At 55.8% G+C, this 22,950-nt stretch overlaps 1 protein-coding gene across 5 annotated transcripts in view; it reads left to right on the top strand.

Moving 5' to 3' along the window:
* The window catches only part of LOC116955358 (uncharacterized), a 378,574-nt gene that overhangs the window by 330,494 nt on the left and 25,130 nt on the right, over positions 1-22,950 (top strand). For all 5 annotated transcript variants that reach the window (XM_076053062.1, XM_076053060.1, XM_076053059.1 and 2 more), the window contains 5 exons: positions 10,393-10,500; positions 11,453-11,506; positions 18,148-18,183; positions 21,850-21,903; positions 22,165-22,525. In XM_076053062.1, the coding sequence (XP_075909177.1) occupies positions 10,393-10,500; positions 11,453-11,506; positions 18,148-18,183; positions 21,850-21,903; positions 22,165-22,525 (613 nt within the window). The remainder of the gene's footprint in view (positions 1-10,392; positions 10,501-11,452; positions 11,507-18,147; positions 18,184-21,849; positions 21,904-22,164; positions 22,526-22,950) is intronic.

The following is a 22,950-nucleotide window of genomic DNA, read 5'->3' as shown; positions in this document are numbered from 1 at the left end:
TCCAACAACAACGGAGGGCGGAGGAGCGACGCTCACAACAGCGAGCGGAGCGCCGGGTGGCTAAAGCACAGCAGGTTGGCACAGCAGGGGGCACAGGTGGTGCATCAGCCAGTCATCTCAGTCAGTCGACCCGTGGCACCTGGGTCTGCCCCGTGACCTCCTGCCAGCGGGCGTTCGACACTTCACGTGGCCTCAGGGTGCACATAGCCTGGCACAAGCGTCGTGGTGACGTCACCGCCACTTAGTGGCGAATGGCGGTTGTTGTTGTTGTTGTTGTGTCTCTGTGTTTGTGTGTGTCTATGTCGCTGTGTGTGTCTCTCTGTGTGTATGTGTCTCTGTGTGTGTGTCTCTGTGTGTGTGTCCGGCAAAACAACCCCCTACCTCCTCGCGGTGCCGGACGGGCAACTCTGTCGTGGACAGTGCTATGGGGGGATGGCCAATTCCGATTGGCCCCTCCTCTCATGGCATCTGTGACCACCACAGTGGCTAAACGGGGGCTCTGGACGGGTGCGAGGGGCTGGTAACCCCGCCACCTTCACAAATATTACCACGAATCCACGAATACAATTTTTATCTAATAAGCTTGTGCCGGAGGACCCGGGGGGACAGGCGTCTGACATCTCCTGGCCAAACCCCAATTGGCGGAGCCAGGAGATTCAATCTCTACCCTCGGGGCTCCTCCAGAAACAACGAAAAGCCACTTCGTGTGGCCACGTGGAATGTTCAAACGCTCACTGCGGAGGAGAGGCTGCCACTCCTCTGTCGGGAGCTGGACCGGTACTGCCTGGATCTCTGTGGCATTCAGGAGGTCCGGTGGACTGGTTCTGGCTCCTGCCACCATGAGGGGTGGACAGTCCTCTACTCGGGGCAGCAGACTGCCAAACAACAGGGTGTGGCTCTTCTTTTGAACAAAAGAATGAAGGGGGCGTGGGAGCGTGGCGGTGAGGTGTGGGAAGCTGTAAGCCCCAGCCTACTTTGGGCTTGCCTTCCCATCAACCGGAGGCGAGGAGTGGTGGTGGTGGTGGTGGTTACTTCTGCCCCTACCGAAGAGGAACATCCGTGGAGGCATGCAGGCAAAGCTGATGAGTCAGATGCCTTCTATCACCTCCTGCCACAGGTTCTGGCTAAAGTGACCCTCGGGATAGAGTCATCTTGTTGGGTAACTTCAATGCCCGAGTTGGTCATGATGCTGGCACCTGGTCTGGAGTGATTGGAGGGCATGGGCCAGATCAGCTCAATAACAACGGAAGGAGGCTGCTAGATTTTTGTGCAGCCCATGGGCTTGTAATTACCAACACGCTGTTCCGGCATCGGCGCATCCACACAACATCATGGATGCATGCCGGGTCCAAGCAAGAACATCTGCTGGACTACATAGTGATGGACCAGCGGATGCGAGCCCATGTCCTTGACACCAGGACCTACCATGGAGCTGATCTGCCCTCTGACCATCGACTAGTCATCTGTAAGATGCGCCTGCCATTCTTCCACTCCGGTGGTGGGTGTACACCCAGGACCCCATTCAAACCTAAAGTGGCCTGGTCTCAGTTATCTAATGAAAGTTGCAAGCGAGAATTTCATCATCGCTTGCGGCTGGGGTTGGCTACGTCCCCCACTCCTGATGTCGAGGGTAAATGGGCGAGGTTTAGGACTGTGACTCATGCAGCTGCAATGGTTGCTTTGGGTACGCGGTCCAGACCTCCCCAGAGACCCTGGCTGACAGAGGAGGTGTTCAGGATAGTTGAGAAAAAGCGACAGGCCCACTGTCATCGGCTACACAATCCCACGTCAGAGAATGAGGAGGATTGCCGCAGCCTTCGCTTGGAGGTTCGGAGAGCCATGAGGCGCTGCAAGGATGGGTGGTAGTCATGGGTTGCTGAGGAGATGGATTCTGCCTCAGTGGCCCGTGATCACAAATCTCTATTTAATGCCATCAAAAAGTAACCTGCAGCGCCACACCTATTACCATCATTAGGGGAAAAAACGGTGATCCAATCTCCGACCCGCAGGAACAGATTTGCTGAGAATTTCTGTGAGGTCCTGGGGGAGGGGAAATCCCTCAGCCAGGAAAATATCGTGGCACAAAGTGGTGATGACCCTGCTGAGGCTGCGGTGCCTCAAATATTGGAGGAAGTCACCCCCTGTGAGTGGCTGCTGAGGTGCTATCTGTTGAGGAAGTACTGAAGGCGATCCGGAGTCTGAGACCAGAAAAGGCACCGGGCAGAGATGATCTCCCAAGCGAAATTCTGATGAAGGGTGGCGTTTGTGCACAGACTGCCCTATATGACGTCATAACAACAGTCTGGACCACTGGACGGGTTCTGCAGGATTGGAAGGATCCCCTAGTGGTCCCCCTCTTTAAGAAGAGGGACCTCACAGACTGTAACAACTACAGGGGCATCTCACTCTTCAGTGTGCCGGGAAAGGTCCTGGCAAGGATTATTCAACATCGCCTTGCCAGGCACGCTGAGGAGAGGCTTGTGGAGCCCCAACGCGCTTTCAGGAAAGGGCAGTCCTGCACAGATGCCATATTTTCTGTCCGTCTGCTACAGCAGAGGTGTAGGGAATTCCAACAAGACCTACATCTCTGCTTTATTGACCTGGTCAAGGCCTATGTTACCATCAGTAGGCCTGGGCTCTGGCTTGTTCTTCGTCCTTTTGGAGTCCCTGACCCTCTGCTCACAATCATTAAGGACCTTCATGATGTTGAGCGGGCCCGGGTAAAACTACGTGGCCGGGAGTCGGAGCCATTCCCTGTACACCTTTGGGTGCGACAGGAATGTCCTCTGGCTCCCAGATTATTTAACATCTATTTTGACCACGTAGTTCGTGAAGCCTTCAATAGCTGTACCGGGGGAATCTCCAATTAGTATAGATATAATGGGAGGCTGATTGATGCCCGGGTGCGGTCAAGGGATGGCTCCCTATTGCTAAACCACGCATGTATGCCGATGATTTGGTAATAGCTACTCATTCAGAGGAGGAGTTGGAGACGCTGCTGCTGAGACTGGAGCGTGCCACTAAGAGATGGGGCCTTACCATCAGCCCCACCAAAACTAAGCACCTGCCTGGGTATTTTGTACCATCAGACACTCCACCCCCACAACTCCCAATCGGTGAAGGGGCAGTTGTAGAGAGAGTGGAGAGTTTCCCATACCTGGGCAGTGGGCTTATGACCGGCTTCAGTTTAACAGCAGAGGTCTCACTCCGAATCAGTCGAGCGGCAATATCTTTTCATCGGTTGCGTAACGCTGTGTGGAAGCTTCCTGGTCTGTCGCTCCGCACTAAGCTTCAGGTCTTCTCGGCCACGGTCATTCCCTCCCTTCTCTACACATGCGAAAGGTGGACCCCCTTAATGGAACATCTTCGCCGGTTAGAAACATTTAGGCTGGCCTGCCTACGATCCATCCTGGGTTTAACCAGGCTGGATTGTGTGAGGAGCTCACAAATCCTTGAAAGATCTGGGCACGGTCCCATCGGTGAGCTCCTCCGGCAGGCAAGGCTGCGTTGGCTGGGTCATGTAGCCCGCATGCCCAGCCACCGCATGCCGAAACAGCTTTTGTTCGGCCGGATCGAGGGGCCTAAATGGGCGCGGCACGGGCTAGAGAAGAGATGGAGTGATTTGGTACAGGAGGACGTGGAGCTGAGTGGACTTGCCGATGACTGGTACCAGCGGTGTCAAGATCGGCCTCTGTGGAGGAGGCTCGTGAAGGACGCTACTGGGCAGTTGGAGGCAGTCGCCCTCCAACAACAACGGAGAGCGGAGGAGCGACGCTCACAAAAACGAGCGGAGCGCCGGGTGGCTAAAGCACAGCATGCTGGCACAGTAGGAGGCACAAGTGGTGCATCAGCCAGTCATCTCAGTCAGTCGACCCGTGGCACCTGGATCTGCCCCGTGACCTCCTGCCAGCGGGCGTTCGACACTTCACGTGGCCTCAAGGTGCACATGGCCTGGCACAAACGTCGTGGTGACGTCACCGCCACTTAGTGGCGAATGGCGGTTGTTGTTGTGTGTCTCTGTGTGTCTCTGTGTGTGTCTGTGTGTGTCTCTGTGTGTGTGTCTCAGATAGTGTAGCGGTTAGCGCGCTGCGCTATAAACCTGGCGACCCGGGTTCGATTCCCGCTCACGGCCAACACCAGTGACGATTATCTGAACCGGTCCCGGGCCTCCCCTAGGTCGACTCAGCCTCAAATGAGTACCTGGTGCGGTGTCTAAACATTGCCACTAGGGAGACAAAGGCGGTCGGGCGTGGTGCTGGCCACCCACCCCCTCGTGTACCGTTCCGGCCTTCATAGGTGCTCGCTAACAGCACTTGCCCCTACAGTCTGTTAAGGCTATATGGGGGATCTTTGTCTTTGTGTACGTGTGTGTGTGTGTACGTGTGTGTGTGTGTGTGTACGTGTGTGGTACTCACTAACAGCACTTGCCCCTACAGTCTGTTAAGGCTATATGGGGGATCTTTATCTTTGTGTCTCTGTGTGTGTGTGAACGTTTCCACGTGTGGGGAGAAGCAGCGTCGCACCGCGCGTTCTGATGAACCCACTCGCGGCCAACGCCGGCAATGCATATCTGAACTGGTCCTGGGCCTCCCCTAGGTCGGCTCCGCCTTAACAAATGAGTACCCGTTTGCGGACGTGTACTTATTTGCCACCGGGAAATGACAGGCGGCAAGTCGTCGATCTGGCCATCCACGCCCACGTGTGCCGTGCCAGCTTTAATAGGTGCTCGCTAACAGCACTTGTCCCAACAGTCTGTCAAACTCTATATGGGCTGGGGGGTGATCTTTGTCTTTGTGTCTATGCTCGTGTGCATAGGTGTTTGTGCGTGTGCCTAGAGGCATGCTTGTGTGTGTACGTGCATATGTGCCTGTGTGTATGCGTGCGTCGGGAGCGGTAGTGTCATGATTAGCGCGCTGCGCTATGAACCCGGCGACCCGAGTTCGATTCCCGCTCACGGCCACGAACACCGGCAACGATTTTCTGAACCGGTCCTGGGCCTCCCTGAGGTCGACTCAGCCTCAAATGAGTACCTGGTGCGGTGTGTAAACGTCGCCGCTGGGGAGACAAAGGCGGCCGGGCGTGGTGCTGGCCTCCCACTCCCTCGTGTGCCGTTCCGGCCTTCATAGGTGCTACTCGCTGACAGCACTTGCCCCTACAGTCTGTTAAGGTTACACGGGGGGATCTTTGTGTGTGTACGTGTAGGATTGCGGGTGCGTGCGTGTCTGCGTTTGCTCGTGAATTATTTTTGCATGAGCTGGAGCGGGTGTGTGTTGGTTGCGAGTTGGTTGCATGTGCAGTGCGCCATAGCATCATGATGAGCGTGCCGCTCCAACGAACCCCGTCCGCCCGAGTTCGATTCCCGGCCACGGCTAACATCAGCGGCGAACGACACCTGAACCGGTCCTGGGACTTTTCCATTTTCACCTGCTGCTGATCGGCTTCACCACAGCGGGGGGAACCCATTAACACCGCTCGGTAGACAGTGGCGGTGGTGGCGGTGGTGGATGGGTCATGCAGCCCGCATGCCCAGCCACCGCATGCCGAAACAGCTTTTGTTCAGCGGGCTAGAGTGGGCTTAACGGGCGCGGCACGGGCTAGAGAAGAGATGGAGTGACTTGGTACAGGAGGACGTGGAGCTGAGTGGACTTGCCGATGACCGGTACCAGCGGTGTCAAGATCGGCCTCTGTGGGGGAGGCTCGTGAAGGACGCTACTGGGCAGTTGGAGGCAGTCGCCCTCCAGCAACAACGGAGGGCAGAGGGGCAACGCTCACAACAACGAGCGGAGCGCCGGGTGGCTAAAACGCAGCGACTTGGCACATTAGGGGGCACAGGTGGTGCATCGGCCAGTCATCTCAGTCAGTCGACCCGTGGCACCTGGGTCTGTCCCGTGACCTGCCAGTGGGCGTTCGACACTTCACGTGGCCTTAAGGTGCACCTAGCCTGGCACAAGCGTCGTGGTGACGTCACCGCCATTTCATGGCGAATTGGCGGTTGTTGTTAGTAGGTGGGAGGGGTGGATGGGGGGAGAGATTTTTAAAATGTACCTTCATTGTTTCAGCTGCTTCGCAGGGAAACTAAACTACTTGTTTTTATTACACGCTTTTATTTAACTCACTGACTATTGTATCCTCAAATCTTGCAACTCAATTTTAACCCACTTCCCAATGTGGTATCGGCTTCAAACTTGGTATAGTTATGTCATACTGATGACAATACTATATTCTATCATTAAAAAATAAAAAATAAACATATTTTAAAACATTATATTTGTTTATGTTATTTTCGGCTTGTCCACGGTCAACTGACGTTGGCTGTAATTCACCACGGCCCATTACGTTGTGGCAAGCTTAGAGGCCACTTCCTGGAGTCGTGGAGTTCTTCCATTATTTGTATGGTACATTTCATTAAAGCGTGGTTTTTTTATATATATTACTTATTATTTGACCAGGTATGGCCCCACTGAACTGTGTCGCTGTTTTGTCAGAGGGGTACCATCTGGCAATCACGAATTATAGCCAAACGAAGCGGCTGATCATCATCAGGTGGAAATGTGTAGCAGTCAAACACTCCAAATGCGTGATGTTGATTCTAATTGTGGAGGGAAAAATCGGAGGACCCGGAGAAAAATCCACACTCCAGATATACAGCAGCAGGCGTCAGGGTCGGTTTTGAACCCACGACCTCCTGTGTACCAGGCGAGGTAGTTAACATCTCCTAGCCACCGTGGCGTCAGGGTCTGGGTTGAACCCACGACCTCCTGTGTACCAGGCGAGGTAGTTAACATCTCATAGCCACCATGGCGTCAGGGTCTGGGTTGAACCCACGACCTCCTGTATACCAGGCGAGGAAGTTAACATCTCCTAGCCACCGTGGCGTCAGCGTCTGGGTTGAACCCACGACCTCCTGTACACCAGGCGAGGTAGTTAACGTCTCCTAGCCACCATGGCGCAACTGGAGATCCAACCGACGAACTCTGGATCGCAGGCCCGGCGAGCCGTCCTGTTCCACCGCCACCCCCGTGCCAGCATCCCCCACCCCACCAATACACCAAAAGCTGCCTTTTTACAAACACCGCGGCGGAGGAGGTGGAGGACTATTGGACACACGAAGGAAAACCCAATGAGCGGAGTGTCGCGACGCGACCGTTGGCGTTCAGTCGCAGCGCAACGACGGGGTTTGTGGGTGCGCCATTCAAATGGGCCGCTGGGTAATGTTATACAATTCCTTATGTATATATATATTTTTTTGAGTGATTTCCATTCCAAATGCAGAATTTCACTTTTTCCCCCCCCCCCCTACTTCCCTTCCGCGTCATATTCGCGCGAGCCCCCTCCCGGGTCCGGGTGAGGGTTTGCCCACGGGGATCCGGGTGAGGGTTGCCCATGGGGTACAGGCGAGGGCTGCCCACGGGGTCCGGGCCTCGTCACGTTCCGGGGGCGATGTGGGTAAAACTCGAGGCGTTAAAGTGCGCAAAGACGCGTGAACGAGCGCGCACACTCGGGATTACAGTGACAGACGGAGGAGAGGGAGGGGAGGGAGGGAGGGAGGGAGGGAGGGAGGGAGGGAGGGGAGGGAGGGAGGGAGGGAGGGAGGGAGGGAGGGAGGGAGGGAGGGAGGGAGGGAGGGAGGGAGGGAGGGAGGGAGGGAGGGAGGGAGGGAGGGAGGGGCAGCGACGTGGGGGATTATCCACGATGTTTGAATTATCCGCGACCATCCTTCCCCGCCATTAGCGCGGATAATCGAGAGTCTATACCGTGGTGAGTTTTCGAGAATTAGATGGGGAGGGGGGGGGGAATCTGACGATCCCGCACTCGCCGATTCGTATCCAGCCACTCGCCCGCGCTCACCTCGCACATCCGACGAGCACGGAGATCCATAGACTCACACAGAGACTCAGACAGAGATCCATAGACTCACACAGAGACTCACACAGAGGCCCATAGACTCACACAGAGACTCAGACAGAGATCCATAGACTCAACACAGAGGCCCATAGACTCACACAGATACCCATAGTCTCACACAGAGACCCATAGACTCACACAAAGACTCACACATAGACCCATAGACTCACACAGAGACTCATAAACTCACACAGAGATCCATAGACTCACACAGAGACTCAGACAGAGATCCATAGACTCACACAGAGACTCACACAGAGGCCCATAGACTCACACAGAGACTCAGACAGAGATCCATAGACTCAACACAGAGGCCCATAGACTCACACAGATACCCATAGTCTCACACAGAGACCCATAGACTCACACAAAGACTCACACATAGACCCATAGACTCACACAGAGACTCATAAACTCACACAGAGATCCATAGACTCACACAGAGACTCAGACAGAGATCCATAGACTCAACACAGAGACCCATAGACTCACACAGAGAACCCATAGACTCAAGACAGAGACCCATAGACTCAACAGAGATACCCATAGACTCAACACAGAGACCCATAGACTCACACAGAGACTCATAGACTCACACAGAGACCCATCGACTCAACAAAAAGACCCATAGACTCACACAGAGACTCAGACAGAGATCCATAGACTCAACACAGAGGCCCATAGACTCACGCAGATACCCATAGTCTCACACAGAGACCCATAGACTCACACAAAGACTCACACATAGACCCATAGACTCACACAGAGACTCATAGACTCACACAGAGATCCATAGACTCACACAGAGACTCACACAGAGGCCCATAGACTCACACAGAGACCCATAGACTCAACATAGAGACCCATAGACTCACACAGATACCCATATTCTCACACAGAGACCCATAGATTCACACAGAGACTCATACATAGACCCATAGACTAACACAGAGACTCATAGCCTCACACAGAGACCCATAGACTCACAAAAAGACTCACACATAGACCCATAGACTCACACAGATACCCATAGTCTCACAGAGACCCATAGACTCACACAAAGACTCACACATAGACCCATAGACTCACAGAGATACCCATAGTCTCACACAGAGACCCATAGACTCACACAAAGACTCACACATAGACCCATAGACTCACACAGAGACTCATAGACTCAAACAGAGACCCATAGACTCACACAGAGACTCACACAGAGGCCCATAGACTCACACAGAGACCCATCGACTCAACAAAAAGACCCATAGACTCACACAGAGACTCAGACAGAGATCCATAGACTCAACACAGAGGCCCATAGACTCACGCAGATACCCATAGTCTCACACAGAGACCCATAGACTCACACAAAGACTCACACATAGACCCATAAACTCACACAGAGACCCATAGACTCACACAGAGATTCACACAGAGGCCCATAGACTCACACAGAGACCCATAGACTCAACATAGAGACCCATAGACTCACACAGATACCCATAGACTCACACAGAGACCCATAGATTCACACAGAGACTCATACATAGACCCATAGACTAACACAGACACTCATAGACTCACACAGAGACCCATAGACTCACACAGAGACTCACACAGAGCCACATAGACTCACACAGAGACCCATCGACTCAATACAGAGACCCATAGACTCACACATAGACTCAACACAGAGACCCATAGACTCACACAGAGCATCACACAGAGACCCATAGACTCACAAAGAGACCCATAGACTCACACAGAGACCCATAGACTCAACACAGAAATCCATAGACTCAACACAGAGATCCATAGACTCAACAAAGAGATCTATAGACTCAACACAGAGACCCATAGACTCACAAAGAGACTCACACGGAGACCAATAGACTCACACAGAGACCCATAGACTAACACAGAGACCCATAGACTCAAACAGAGACTCACACTGAGACCCATAGACTCACATAGAGATCCATAGACTCAACACAGAGATCCATAGACTCAACACAGAGACCCATATACTCAACACGGAGATCCATAGACTCAACACAGAGACCCATAGACTCAACACAGAGATCCATAGACTCACACAGAGACCCATAGACCCAACACAGAGACCCACAGACTCAACACAGAGATCCATAGACTCAACACGGAGATCCATAGACTCATCACAGAGACTCAACACAGAGACCCATAGACTCAACACAGAGACCCATAGACTCAACACAGAGATCCATAGACTCACACAGAGACCTATAGACTCAACACAGAGACCCATAGACTCAACACAGAGACCCACAGACTCAACACAGAGACCCACAGACTCAACACAGAGACCCATATACTCAACACAGAGACACATAGACTCAACACAGAGACACATAGACTACCGTTGCGCGACTCGAACCTGCCGGTGCTGCTTGGCGTGTTGTGGCCCCGCTCGCCCGGCAACCTCCACCACGATTCTGTCGTTCTCAGGGCCACCCTGGGCTCATCGGGCTCATCGGCCCCCCGGGAGATCAAGGGGATAAAGGGGATCGCGGAGAGCCCGGTATCGGGGGTCTCCCGGGGCCCAAGGGAGACGTTGTGAGTACCCCTCTGTGTGTTCCCCTGCACCACAGCCCCTGTACCCCCTCTGTGTGTCCCTCTTTACCCCGTGGGTGTCCCCCTGTGAGTCCCCTTGTACCCCCTCTGCCCCCCCGTGTCTCACTCTGAGTCCCCCTGTGAGTCCTCTTGTACCCCCTCTGCCCCCCCGTGTCTCCCTCTGAGTCCCCCTGTGAGTCCCCTTGTACCCCCTCTGCCCCCCCCCGTGTCTCCCTCTGAGTTCCCCTGTTAGTCCCCCTGTAACCCCTCTGCCCCCCCCCCGTGTCTCCCTGTGAGTCCCCCTGTGAGTCCCCTTGTACCCCCTCTGCCCCCCGCCGTGTGTCCCCCTGTGAGTCCCCCTATTAGTCCCCCTGTAACCCCTCTGCCCCCCCCCCCTGTGTGACCCCCTGTGGGTCTCCCTGCACCACGGCTACGCGTGGTCTACGAGGGGGGAGCGCGCGTGACCCCGCGTGACCCCGCGTGTGTCTACGCCGCTCTCTCTCTCCCTCTCTCTCTGTCCCCTGATACAGGGAGAGAGAGCGTGGGATTAACGCGTGCGGCGATCGAGCGCAGTGATTATTGCGTGTTAACCCTCGCCCTCTCCCCCTCAACCCTAACTACCTCCAACCTCCTCCATCATCTCCTCCCCTCCTCCTGCTCCCTCCTCATCCTCCCTCCTCCTCGACCTCCTCCTCCTCCCATCCATAACCCTAACCTCCTCCTGCTCCCACCCCTCCTCCTTGCACCTCACCCTACTCACTCTTCACTCCCCTCTTCCTGGTCTCTCTTCACTCCTCCACCTGCTCTGAACCCCAACCTCCTTGTTCACTTGCTCATCGTCCCGACCGACCTCCTTAATCCTCGCTCCCCTGCTGCTCTTCCTCATCCTAACCTCCTCTTCCTCCCTCCCCTCCCTCTCCCTCCTCCCTCTTGTTCTCATCCCCTCCGATTTCAGGGATTTTCCGGACCATCAGGACCAGTAGGCCCGGGTGGACCTCCAGGACTTCCGGTAAGATCCCATCGCAAGTCACCACCGCCGCCATCGCCGCGATCAACGTCAGCCGTGTTCTATCCACCGCTGGCTGGAGGATTCCCGGCTCGCCCGCCCCCCCGTCGCTTCCGAGCCGCGCGTGCCAGACGGCCGACGTGGCCCGCGAATGCCCAAATACTCTCGGCCCAAGATATTCTCGAGGCCCAAGCATTTTGAGATTAGTATTACCGGGCAAGCAACAATAAAGAAAACTGACCGCTGCTTTCAAGTAGCAGTGTGGTTTGGGGGGGGCCGGGTGCGGTGGTGTAGGTGATGCCAGCCTTCGGTTCATAGGCTCGTCGCAATCTGATTTACATTTTCTTTGCCGGTTGTTACAATGACGAGCCGTTTTTTTTTTTTTTTAAAACGTTCTCAAGGACCTCGACGCTCGAGCCAACATTACGCGCGCGCTCAATCTCGGGCGGTATCGAGCAGAACTCCGCATCGGGAATTATTCTCGGCCGGGCGGCGACGGCGGTGGCCATGCCTGCCGCCGCCGCCGCACGGCTGCCGACAAAGCCAGCAGCAGCGAGGGTTGGCAGATCACGCGCGGATGGTGCGTGAAACGACCACCCTCCCCTTGGGGTGCCCTGGCTTTGCTGGGGTAGGAGCTGGCACAGGGCCGTCGCCAATCCGGCGAGCTGGCGACTGGTAATTTGGCAGCGCGAATCAGCCCCATCGGCGGATTGCTTAGCGCCCCCTGATTTTGCTAAGCCCGCATCGACACGTGTTCCTTGATTCCGAGGCTCCGTGAATTGAAACCGATTTGATGAGATTTTTTTTTGCTGCTCATGCTTGCACGCCTTCCAGGCCAAAGTTGAAAGCGTTGTCGTCCGTGCGTCCGTAACGGGGAGGGGTGGAGGAGGGATGGGTGGGAAGGGTGGCAGGGGGTCACGGTAACTCGTGCCAAGGCGTGCCTCCTCACGGCGGCACACAGCCACTGCTGCCGTCCTACAGACGGGGCGACGTGACCGCCTCGCATCGCGGGACAAACTCACCCCGGTCCTCACCAGACGCTCGCCCTCCACCGGTTACCAACTTGCTGATATAACCGCTCACCGGTCGCACCACTCACATGACCATCCGCCACTTGACATCGCATCAAACTCTCCTGACCCTCGCTGCTTTTCTCGTCGTCGTCCGCCTCGCCTGCTATTCACCCCGTCGGCGGTCCAGCTACCTCACCCATGCCAGTCCCCAGCCGTCGCCACCTCCCCGCGTCGCCCGCTCAGGGGGGCGAGGCCGACTAGCCGAGCGACGGGCGACGGACGGTTGGCCGAGCGACAGGCGCACGAGCGCTGAACTTTCTTCGCACCGTACGTGGGCAGCCGCGCTGAATCGGAGGTGCGGTTGGTGGATGGCGTGGGGGGGGGGGGGAAGGACAACGGATAAATCAATCTTGATTATTAGGAGTACATTTTTATATTTTTTTCACCCGTGTCCCACACTCAGCTTCCCACTTGAACGACGCAGCATTTAAATTTTGATTTAAAGCTTTCGTGACTGCAGGGATTCATATTATTTATTCTTTCGGTTAAGTCACGTAGAATGGAAACAAATAATATAATAAAAATATAAAACAATAAAATTCTCACGACGTTTCGACTGCAACACAAGCAATCATCATCAGGCGTGAAAACCACAGCAAGAAAATTTGTATATTTACGCGTTGCGACCCGAAAATAAGCCCGCGTTATGGGCGCCTCTTCACGGTGAATAATTGACGTCGCAGGGCCACGGAGGTAAAACGCGAATGCCTCCCACTGACATCATTACGAGCGAAAACAAGTAACGACGTGAGGTTAAAAAAACTAACAGCAACGTGAATGAAAAGATTGACAACTCAAATAGAATTTCTTTTTTTTTGCAACGTTAATTAAAAAAAGTAACAACAATGTAAATAAAAAAGTAACAACAACGTTAATTGAAAGAAAGTCACAACGTACTTTTAAAAAGTTAACAACAACGTAAATAAAAAAAAGAAATCCCCTTCTCTTCTCCTTTTAACTCTCCGCTTCCCCATATTTGAGTCGCATCGAGCGCGCGTGCGTCCCCTGCACCACGGCCCCTGGATCCCCGTGTCTCCGTCTTGACCCCCTGAGTGTCCCCCTGAGTGTCCCCCTGTGTGCGGGCGACCCCCCACCCCCCCCCCCCCCACCCCCCGGCTGGCGCGGTGGGGTAAAGTGTGGGTAACCCACCCACGCCCACACGCGGCCTCTTCTCTCGCACGATTGGGTCAGTGTGGACGAGTGGGCCAATCACCCTCCAGGCTCTACCTCCAGCGGTGGTGCGAGCGAGCGTTTGCAGGGCTGCGCCTTTGCCTCGCCCCCTCCGCAAGATATAAAAAGTCACGGCTCTCTTGGAGAGGTTCCCACAGCAGAACTCACGATCTGCGCATCACAGGGACGTGAATTATACATTCACCTGCCCTGCTACACTGAATATTCATTTTACCCTCCACCCCCCCCATGTCACCCCCTCCCCCCCCCCCCTGCGTTCAGATGGATCCTGCGGGCAGTTTAATTGGATGCCGCCCCCCCTCCATCCCTCCCTCTCTCCCCCCATCCCCCGTCTCATTCATGTTTCATGGCCACGACGTTTTCCCTACACCAATTAGTCAGCTCTTGCGGCCCCCCCGCTCTCCCACTCTCTCACTCTCTTCCCCCCCTCTCTCCGCGTCTCCCCCCCCCCCCTCCCCCACCCCCACTCTCTCTCCCACTCTCTCCCCCCCTTCTCTCCAACTCTTCCCCCCCCTGTCTCCCACTCTCTCCACTATCCCCCACTCTCTCCCTCTCACTCCCACTCCCCCCCCCTTCTCTCCCACTCTTCCCCCCTATCTCCCACTCCCCCCCCTCTCTCCCACTCTCTCCCCCCCTCTCTCCGCGTCTCCCTCTCCCCCCCTTCTCTCTCCCCTCCTCCCCCCCTCTCTTCCACCCCCCTCTCTCCCACTCTCTCCCACTCTCCCCCCCCTCTCTCCCTCTCTCCCCCCCTTCTCTCTCCCACTCTCCCCCCCCCCCTCTCTTCCACCCCCCTCTCTCCCACTCTCTCCCACTCTCCCCCCCTCTCTTCCACTCTCTCCCCCCTCTCTCCGCGTCCTCCCCCTTTCTCCCCCCTCTCTCCCACTCCCCCCCCTCTCCCACTCTCTCCCCCCCTCTCTCTGCGTCTCCCTCTCTCCCCCCCCTCTCTCCCACTCCCCCCCTTTTTCTTCCACCCCCCCTCTCTCCCACTCTCTCCCCCCCTTTCTCCCCCTCTCTCCCACTCCCCCCCCTCTCTCCCACCATCTCCCCCCTCTCTCCGCGTCTCCCCCTCTCCCCCCCCTTCTCTCTCCCACTCTCCCCCCCCCCTCTCTCACACTCTCTCCCACTCCCCCCCTCTCTCCCACTCTCCCCCCCTCTCTTTCACCCCCCTCTCTCCCACTCTCTCCCCCCCCTCTCTCCCCCCTCTCTCTCCCTCTCTCTCCCACTCCCCCCCCCCCCCTTCTCTCCCACTCTCACCCCCCTATCTCAAACTCTCCCCCCATCTATCCTACCACTCTCTCCCACTCTCCCCCCATCTCTCCCACTCTTCCCCCCCTCTCTCCCACCCCCCCTCTCTCCCACTCTCTCCCCCCCTCTCTCCCACCCCCCCTCCTCTCCCACTCTCTCCCCCCCTCTCTCCCCCCCTCTCTCCCACTCTCCCCCCTCTCTTCCACCCCCCCTATCTCCCACTCTTCCCCCCCTCTCTCCCCCCCACTCTCCCTCTCTCCCACTCTCTCCCCTCTCTCCCACTCTCTTCCACTTTCTCCCACTCTTCCTCCCCCCCCCATCTCTCCGCGTCTCCCCCCTCTCTCCCACTCCCCCCCCCCCCATCTCTCCGCGTCTCCCCCTCTCTCTCCCCTCTCTCCCACTCTCCCCCCCTCTCCCCCCTCTCTCCCACTCTCCCCCCCCCCCTCTCTCCCACCCCCCCCCCATCTCTCCCACTTTCTTCCACTCTCTCCTACTCTCCCATCCCTCTCCCCGCGTCTCCACCAAGGCCAGAGCTGAGCCCCGCGTCCGGCCTTGTGGGGGTGAGGGGGGGGGTCCGCCCCCCCCCTCTCCGTAGTTTTTGCCTGCGACGCACACGCGTGGCTGATCGTAAGGATGAATTGATAATTCACTATGTAACACCATTTTTGTCCCTGGGTAGTAAGTGTTATTTTCCAATTGCTTATGCCTCAGAAGTACATAAAATAGCTATTAGTCCCCACAAACTTTGCTTTTCCGACCCACCCACTCCAAGTCCTTCCCAAGCCCCCCACTGACCCAGCCATCCAGTCCGAGTCGTTCCCAAGCCCCCCACTGACCCAGCCATCCAATCCGAGTCGTTCCCAAGCCCCCCACTGACCCAGCCACCCACTCCGAGTCCTTCCCAAGCCCCCCACTGACCCAGCCATCCAATCCGAGTCCTTCCCAAGCCCCCCACTGACCCAGCCACCCAATCCGAGTCCTTCCCAAGCCCCCCACTGACTCAGCCATCCAATCCGAGTCCTTCCCAAGCCCCCCACTGACCCAGCCACCCAATCCGAGTCCTTCCCAAGCCCCCCACTGACCCAGCCACCCAATCCGAGTCCTTCCCAAGTCCCCCACTGACCCAGCCACCCACTCCGAGTCCTTCCCAAGCCCCCCACTGACCCAGCCACCCAATCCGAGTCCTTCCCAAACCCCCCACTGACTCAGCCACCCAATCCGAGTCCTTCCCAAGCCCCCCACTGACCCAGCCACCCAATCCGAGTCCTTCCCAAGCCCCCCACTGACCCAGCCACCCAATCCGAGTCCTTCCCAAGTCCCCCACTGACCCAGCCACCCACTCCGAGTCCTTCCCAAGCCCCCCACTGACCCAGCCACCCAATCCGAGTCCTTCCCAAGTCCCCCACTGACCCAGCCACCCAATCCGAGTCCTTCCCAAGCCCCCCACTGACCCAGCCACCCAATCCGAGTCCTTCCCAAGCCCCCCACTGACCCAGCCACCCAATCCGAGTCTTTCCCAAGTCCCCCACTGACCCAGCCACCCACTCCGAGTCCTTCCCAAGTCCCCCACTGACCCAGCCACCCACTCCGAGTCCTTCCCAAGCCCCCCACTGACCCAGCCACCCAATCGGAGTTCTTCCCAAGCCCCCCACTGACCCAGCCACCCACTCCGAGTCCTTCCCAAGCCCCCCACTGACCCAGCCACCCAATCCGAGTCCTTCCCAAACCCCCCACTGACTCAGCCACCCAATCCGAGTCCTTCCCAAGCCCCCCACTGACCCAGCCACCCACTCCGAGTCCTTCCCAAGCCCCAGCTCACTTTTCTCCTATGTGAACCTCGTTACCAAACTGCATGTGCCCCCGCCCCCCCATCCACATGTTCCCCTCTTTCCCTTTCTCTCTCTCCCTACTCTCTCTCCTTTTCTGTATCTCTCCCTGTCTCTCTCCCTCTCTCGCGCTCTCCTCTCGCCCTCTCCAGCCTCTCATTGCGATTCCGAGCGTGCGTCCCTCCTCGCTTCTCCGCACTTCGCCGTGCGTGTCGTTCAGGTCGCCGTTTTTTCTTCTCCTTCTTCGTCTTCTTTCTCCCCCAAATCGTGACCGTGGACGCTGTCAATGGAGTGCCGCCGCAGACGAAAAGGGCTTGCAGATGTCCACACAATAATAATAATAATGATGATTTAGAATAATAATTTAAAAGAACCCGCGGCGGCGACGACGTCGCCGGAGAGGCAAAAATCTTTGGGCGCCCGCGTTGAGTCGGCGTGTGACGGCGTTAACATGCGGTGCGTTCATTCGAATTTTCTTGGTCTCTCCGCCAAAGAAATCGCGACCGCGGCCGGCGTTCCTGGAGCGTGCGCGGAGCGAAAATCTTTTTTCCGGCACCGGCTCGAGTTGGCGCTGTGATACAGATGAATATGTAAAAAAAAAAATATATATATATATATTTTTTTTTAAAGATAAAAATTGACCACGGCAAAAAAAAAGTTAATTCGACAAACGCGCGGGCTCTACGCTGACCCATCCCGACGACACCCCCGCGGGAAGCCATCGGCGGCCTCAATTCGCCAATCAAATTGGCGAGCGTCGACGAGGCGCTTCGGGCCCGCGAGTTCTCCGCTCGCGGTCTTCGCTTTATTTTTTTATCGCTCTCCCCCGCGCCGCGCGCTCACTCGCTCCGTCGCCATACCCGCCCGCCCGCCCACCACCACCACCACCCTCCGCCGCAGCATCCACCACTCCGCCCGTCTGCGTGCGCGTAAATGTTTAATAGAGCTGTTTTATTTATGGTGATGTTTGCCGCGCGCGTGCGCGCGTGCGCGCGTGCTTGCCGGCACGGCCTCGCGCGTCCGTCATCGTCGCGGGGGGTGTGGCGGCAGGGGGGAGCGGTAGGCCGCGGCGATTCGCGTCCGACGCTGCCGCTCGAACTGCACCGGGGTTAACGAGCAACCCCCCCCCCCCCCCCCCCCCCCTGTTGGGAGGTAAAAAGCCGCCCGTGGTCGCGGTGCACCGTCAGGGCCCGCTCGCTTGACAGCGCTTGCCCTACGGACGGTCTGTTGTCAAGGCTACACGGTGGGGGGGGGGAACGGTTCGTGTCTTCACCTCTGTCTTTGTGTGTGTGTGTCCGTGTGCTTGCAGGGCCCGCCAGGACCAAAGGGTGCAAAGGGTTCAACGGTACGAGCTCGCTAATGACGATCGTGGCGACGACCCTAACAAAGGGCCCCCCCCCCCCTCCCTCCTGACCCCCCCCCCTCCCCTCCTGACCCCCCCCCCCCCACTCTCCCCTACTCACTCACCCTCCCTCGGTGCTGGAATTTGAAGGGATGGCGTTCCCAGTTCCGTCGCCCAGCCGGCATTGCCGAGATCGGCCGGGATTCTCTGGTGCAACAAGTTGCAACAGAGACCCATAGACTCACATGGAGACCCACATAGACTCACATGGAGACCCCCATAGACTCACATAGAGACCCCCATAGACTCACATGGAGACCCCCATAGACTCACATAGAGACCCCATAGACTCGCAACAGAGACCCATAGCCTCACATGGAGACCCCATAGACTCACATAGAGACCCATAGACTCGCAACAGAGACCCATAGACTCACATGGAGACCCACATAGACTCACGTAGAGACCCATAGACTCACATAGAGACCCCATAGACTCACATGGAGACCCCCATAGACTCACATAGAGACCCCATAGACTCACATGGAGACCCCCATAGACTCACATAGAGACCCATAGACTCGCAACAGAGACCCATAGACTCACATAGAGACCCCATAGACTCACATGGAGACCCCCATAGACTCACATAGAGACCCATAGACTCGCAACAGAGACCCATTGACTCACATAGAGACCCCATAGACTCGCAACAGAGACCCATAGACTCACATAGAGACCCCATAGACTCACATGGAGACCCCCATAGACTCACATAAAGACCCCATAGACTCGCAACAGAGACCCATAGACTCACATGGAGACCCCCATAGACTCACAACAGAAACCCATAGACCCACATAGAAACCCCATAGACTCACATAGATACCCATAGACTCGCAACAGAGTCTCACATAGAGACCCCATAGACTCACATAGAAACCCATAGACTCACATAGAGACCCCATAGACTCACAACAGAGACCGATAGACTCGCATAGAAACCCCAATGACTAACATGGAAACCCCAATGGCTAACATAGAGACCCCATAGACTCACAACAGAGACCCATAGACTCGCAACAGAGACCCATAGACTCACATAGAGACCCCATAGACTCACATGGAGACCCCATAGACACACATAGAGACCCATAGACTCGCAACAGAGACCCATAGACTAACATAGAGACCCCATAGACTCACATGGAGACCCCATAGACTCACATAAAGACCCCATAGACTCGCAACAGAGACCCATAGACTCACATGGAGACCCCCATAGACTCACAACAGAAACCCATAGACCCACATAGAAACCCCATAGACTCACATAGAGAGCCATAGACTCGCAACAGAGTCTCACATAGAGACCCCATAGACTCACATAGAAACCCATAAACTCACATAGAGACCCCATAGACTCACAACAGAGACCGATAGACTCGCATAGAAACCCCAATGACTAACATGGAAACCCCAATGGCTAACATAGAGACCCCATAGACTCACAACAGAGACCCATAGACTCGATAGAGAACCCATAGACTCACATAGAGACCCCATACACGTGTAGTAGCTACTACACGTGTAGTAGCTACTACACGTGTAGTAGCTACTACACGTGTAGTAGCTACTACACGTGTAGTAGCTACTACACGTGTAGTAGCTACTACACGTGTAGCAGCTACACGTGTAGCAGCTACACGTGTAGCAGCTACACTGCCCCCCCCCACTCCCCCCACCAAGCTCTCTCGTTGAGTCCTACGTCGTTACGGGACATGCAAGGCGGTCGCCCGTGCCAATTGATATTTTTAATGTAGTTTTTGACGCTCGTGAGCGCGTGCACGGGGTCCCGTGTCGTTAATCGAGACGTCAGCGACGACGTTCCCGACGTGTTCCATCGTGGGGTTGTTGTTTTTTTTCTTCTTCGGGCGGCGGTGGTGGTGGGAGGGGTAGGGTAGGAGGGTGTGCGTGATGGCTTCAGTTAAGTGGCGCCTCCTTGTCATTCTTAATGGGCCTTAATGTTTTTTCGTCTTTTTTTTTCTGGACGGAGGAAGCCGGGTGGGCTCTTTCCGCCGCGACGGGCTCACGGCTGACGTCGGCTCCTGCCGCGGGCCGGAGTCTTTAGAGGAGTCCCCGTCAGAGGGGGAACAGACGCGATGTGACCGCGAGGCCCTCTGTTGGCTAATGGAGCTTTTTAACATTTCATAGCGGTGGAGCCCAGGGACATCAATATTCACGTCAACAAGTTGGCTGCCACGGTTTTGCTCTTTTTTAACGCTTCGGCAGGCATCTTCGGTTGGGGAAAAAAAGCTCAAATGTTACGGCATTAGCTTCGTCGGTCTCTCTGTCTATCCATCGATGCCATCTGCCCATGTCTGTCCGCTTTTCCCCATCTGGTCGGGTGTGTCCGTACGTTCGTCCGGCTGCCCGTGCGTCCGTCCGGTGGGGCGGAGTGGGAGGGGGGGGAGCGATTACGGTAACGTCGCGATTGCGAATGTGACCCTCGTGCGAAGTCGCGTTTGCCCCTGGCGGAATTCGAGCCTCCCGACAAATCTCGGGAGACTCGAATCAAAGGAGGAAGAAAAAAAAAATAACAATCGCGTACGTGCAAATTAGTTCCATTTTGCCCCGACAGCTTCCTGTCGGGCTCACGTTCCGCTGATGAATTACTTTCCAGGGACTGACGGGCGGCCATTGCGAGGCGTTGCAGAAGCCACGCGTGATGCATGGGCCGTTTTTTTTTTTTTTAAATCTTTTACCTACCAAACGTGGCCCATCGCCTCTCCGCGGTCGGGAGGTCTGGCGTTCGGCTAATTTTTTTTGTTAACTGGCGCCAGGTCGGTGGCTTCTCAGGAGGCGGCATCCAAGATACGAGCGTTATTGGCGAGTGCGAGCTGAAGAATCGGTTTTGCCCTGTCTGGCGATACAGCGGGCGGCGTTGAGATGTTACGACACCGAACAGAAATCTTTCGCAATCGTGCACTGCATTAACCACACACGCTACTGGCGGTGAACATGCGAAACAAAATCCACGCTCTGGTAGTGTATGACGATGCATTGTCTTTGAGACTGATTGGTCCACACCAGAGCCTCGTCTCAAACGGTGTCAGATCAGGGGACAGCGCCAAAAGGCGAACAGCACAAAGGCAATGCCACTATCAGGAACATTGAGAGCTCGGGTTGAGCAGCAACATCAAGGGACCTCCCTTGCCAGCATCAAAATATAAGAAGAGGTTTCACCCTGTCTGGCAATAAAACAGGCGGTGTTTAGATGTTAAAACACCAAACCGAAGCCTCTTGCAAAGGAATCATGTGTGCATTAACCGCACATTTGTGGACGTGCAAACAAAGAAAATTCTCTGGCAGTATATGCATTGTCCAGGGCATGTTTGTTTGCATGCAAACATGGCAAATATGCTCAGGGCATGTTTATCAAAGAAAAAAAAGTTCCCACGGATACCAACTCTTTATTTTATTAGGGGGTGTGTACACTTAACCGACCTACTCGCACATCTGCCCGTAACCCCCATCGTCCACCCAGCAAGTCGGACACCCGACATTTTATACGGTTGGCCGGTGTTCTCTCGCTTGTGTGGCATGTAATATTTATTGTGGCGTGTAATATTCATTGTGTGTGCGTGCGTGTGTGTGTGCTCATTCTAGGGGGCATCCGGTCCCAAAGGTGAACTGGGCCCCCCAGGAGCTCCCGGCCCTCCCGTGAGTTGCGCCAATTCCGTGCCGACACATTGGGACCGTGCGAGCGTTTTTTTGAGAGCGTCGGATCTTCGGGGCCTTGGGGCGGGCGGCCTCTGTGTTAGACTTTGGGCCTTCGAGCCTGTCGGGCCCCTGTGAGCCCGTTCCTTTGCATCCGTGACACTAAAATATATATATATACAATGAGATTAAATATAATTACTAAAAAATTATATAAAATACACTCCACCACCACCAACACCCCACGGGCCGTCCTTCCCCCAGGGACCTCCCGGCGACGTCATCAACCCCTTCCCGCTCATGGGCGAGCTCCGGTCGCGCCGATCGGTGGACGCCAGCCTGCCCATGGACGGGGAGCGGCTTCCCTTCCCCGATTACGGCGAGGCGCCGGCCGGCCGGAGCCGCGGCGCCGCCGCCGCCGCCGCCGCTGCCGGCGGCGCGAACCGGGTGGCCGATCCGGATCCGGATGCCTACCTGGACTACGAGGACGGCATGGAGGAGATCTTCGCGTCGCTCAACTCGCTCAAGATCGAGATCGAGCAGATCAAGCACCCGCTGGGCACGCAGAGCAACCCGGCGCGCACCTGCAAGGACCTGCAGCTCTGCCACCCGGACTTCCCCAACGGTGCGTTCGCCGGATTTGGCAAGGGAAATGAGCAACGTACAGCGGACGTAGATGTCGCCGTCGGCAGGATGAAATAGAAATAATAATACTGTCACTCATTGGTTTTTTCGGTGAAGTCACGTATGTAGAAATACAATAAAATTATATTAAAACAAAAAAAACAATCACGACGTTTCGATCACAAGGCGAGCGATTTTCATCAGGTGTCAAGAACAAATCATGGCAGGTAAATACAACAAAAAGATGAGAGACGAGAATTCAACAAACCTGAAAAAACATTACGTGAAGCACATCCAGTCAGGCCAACAACACAGTTGGACACTTCCTGGCGAACCACGAATTTCAGAAGAGTGTTAAATTTCGTGTTCAACCTTTAATACTTTATTGATAATACTATCGCCGGCGGTTGCGGCTCCGGCACCATC

This window comes from Petromyzon marinus, chromosome 59 (genome assembly GCF_048934315.1).
Source record: "Petromyzon marinus isolate PM22_M1 ecotype Great Lakes invasive population chromosome 59, UKy_Petmar_22M1.pri1.0, whole genome shotgun sequence".
Classification (NCBI taxonomy): domain Eukaryota; kingdom Metazoa; phylum Chordata; class Hyperoartia; order Petromyzontiformes; family Petromyzontidae; genus Petromyzon; species Petromyzon marinus.
Note: the sequence above shows the minus strand (reverse complement) of the source record. Positions and strands in the feature narration are given on the sequence as shown.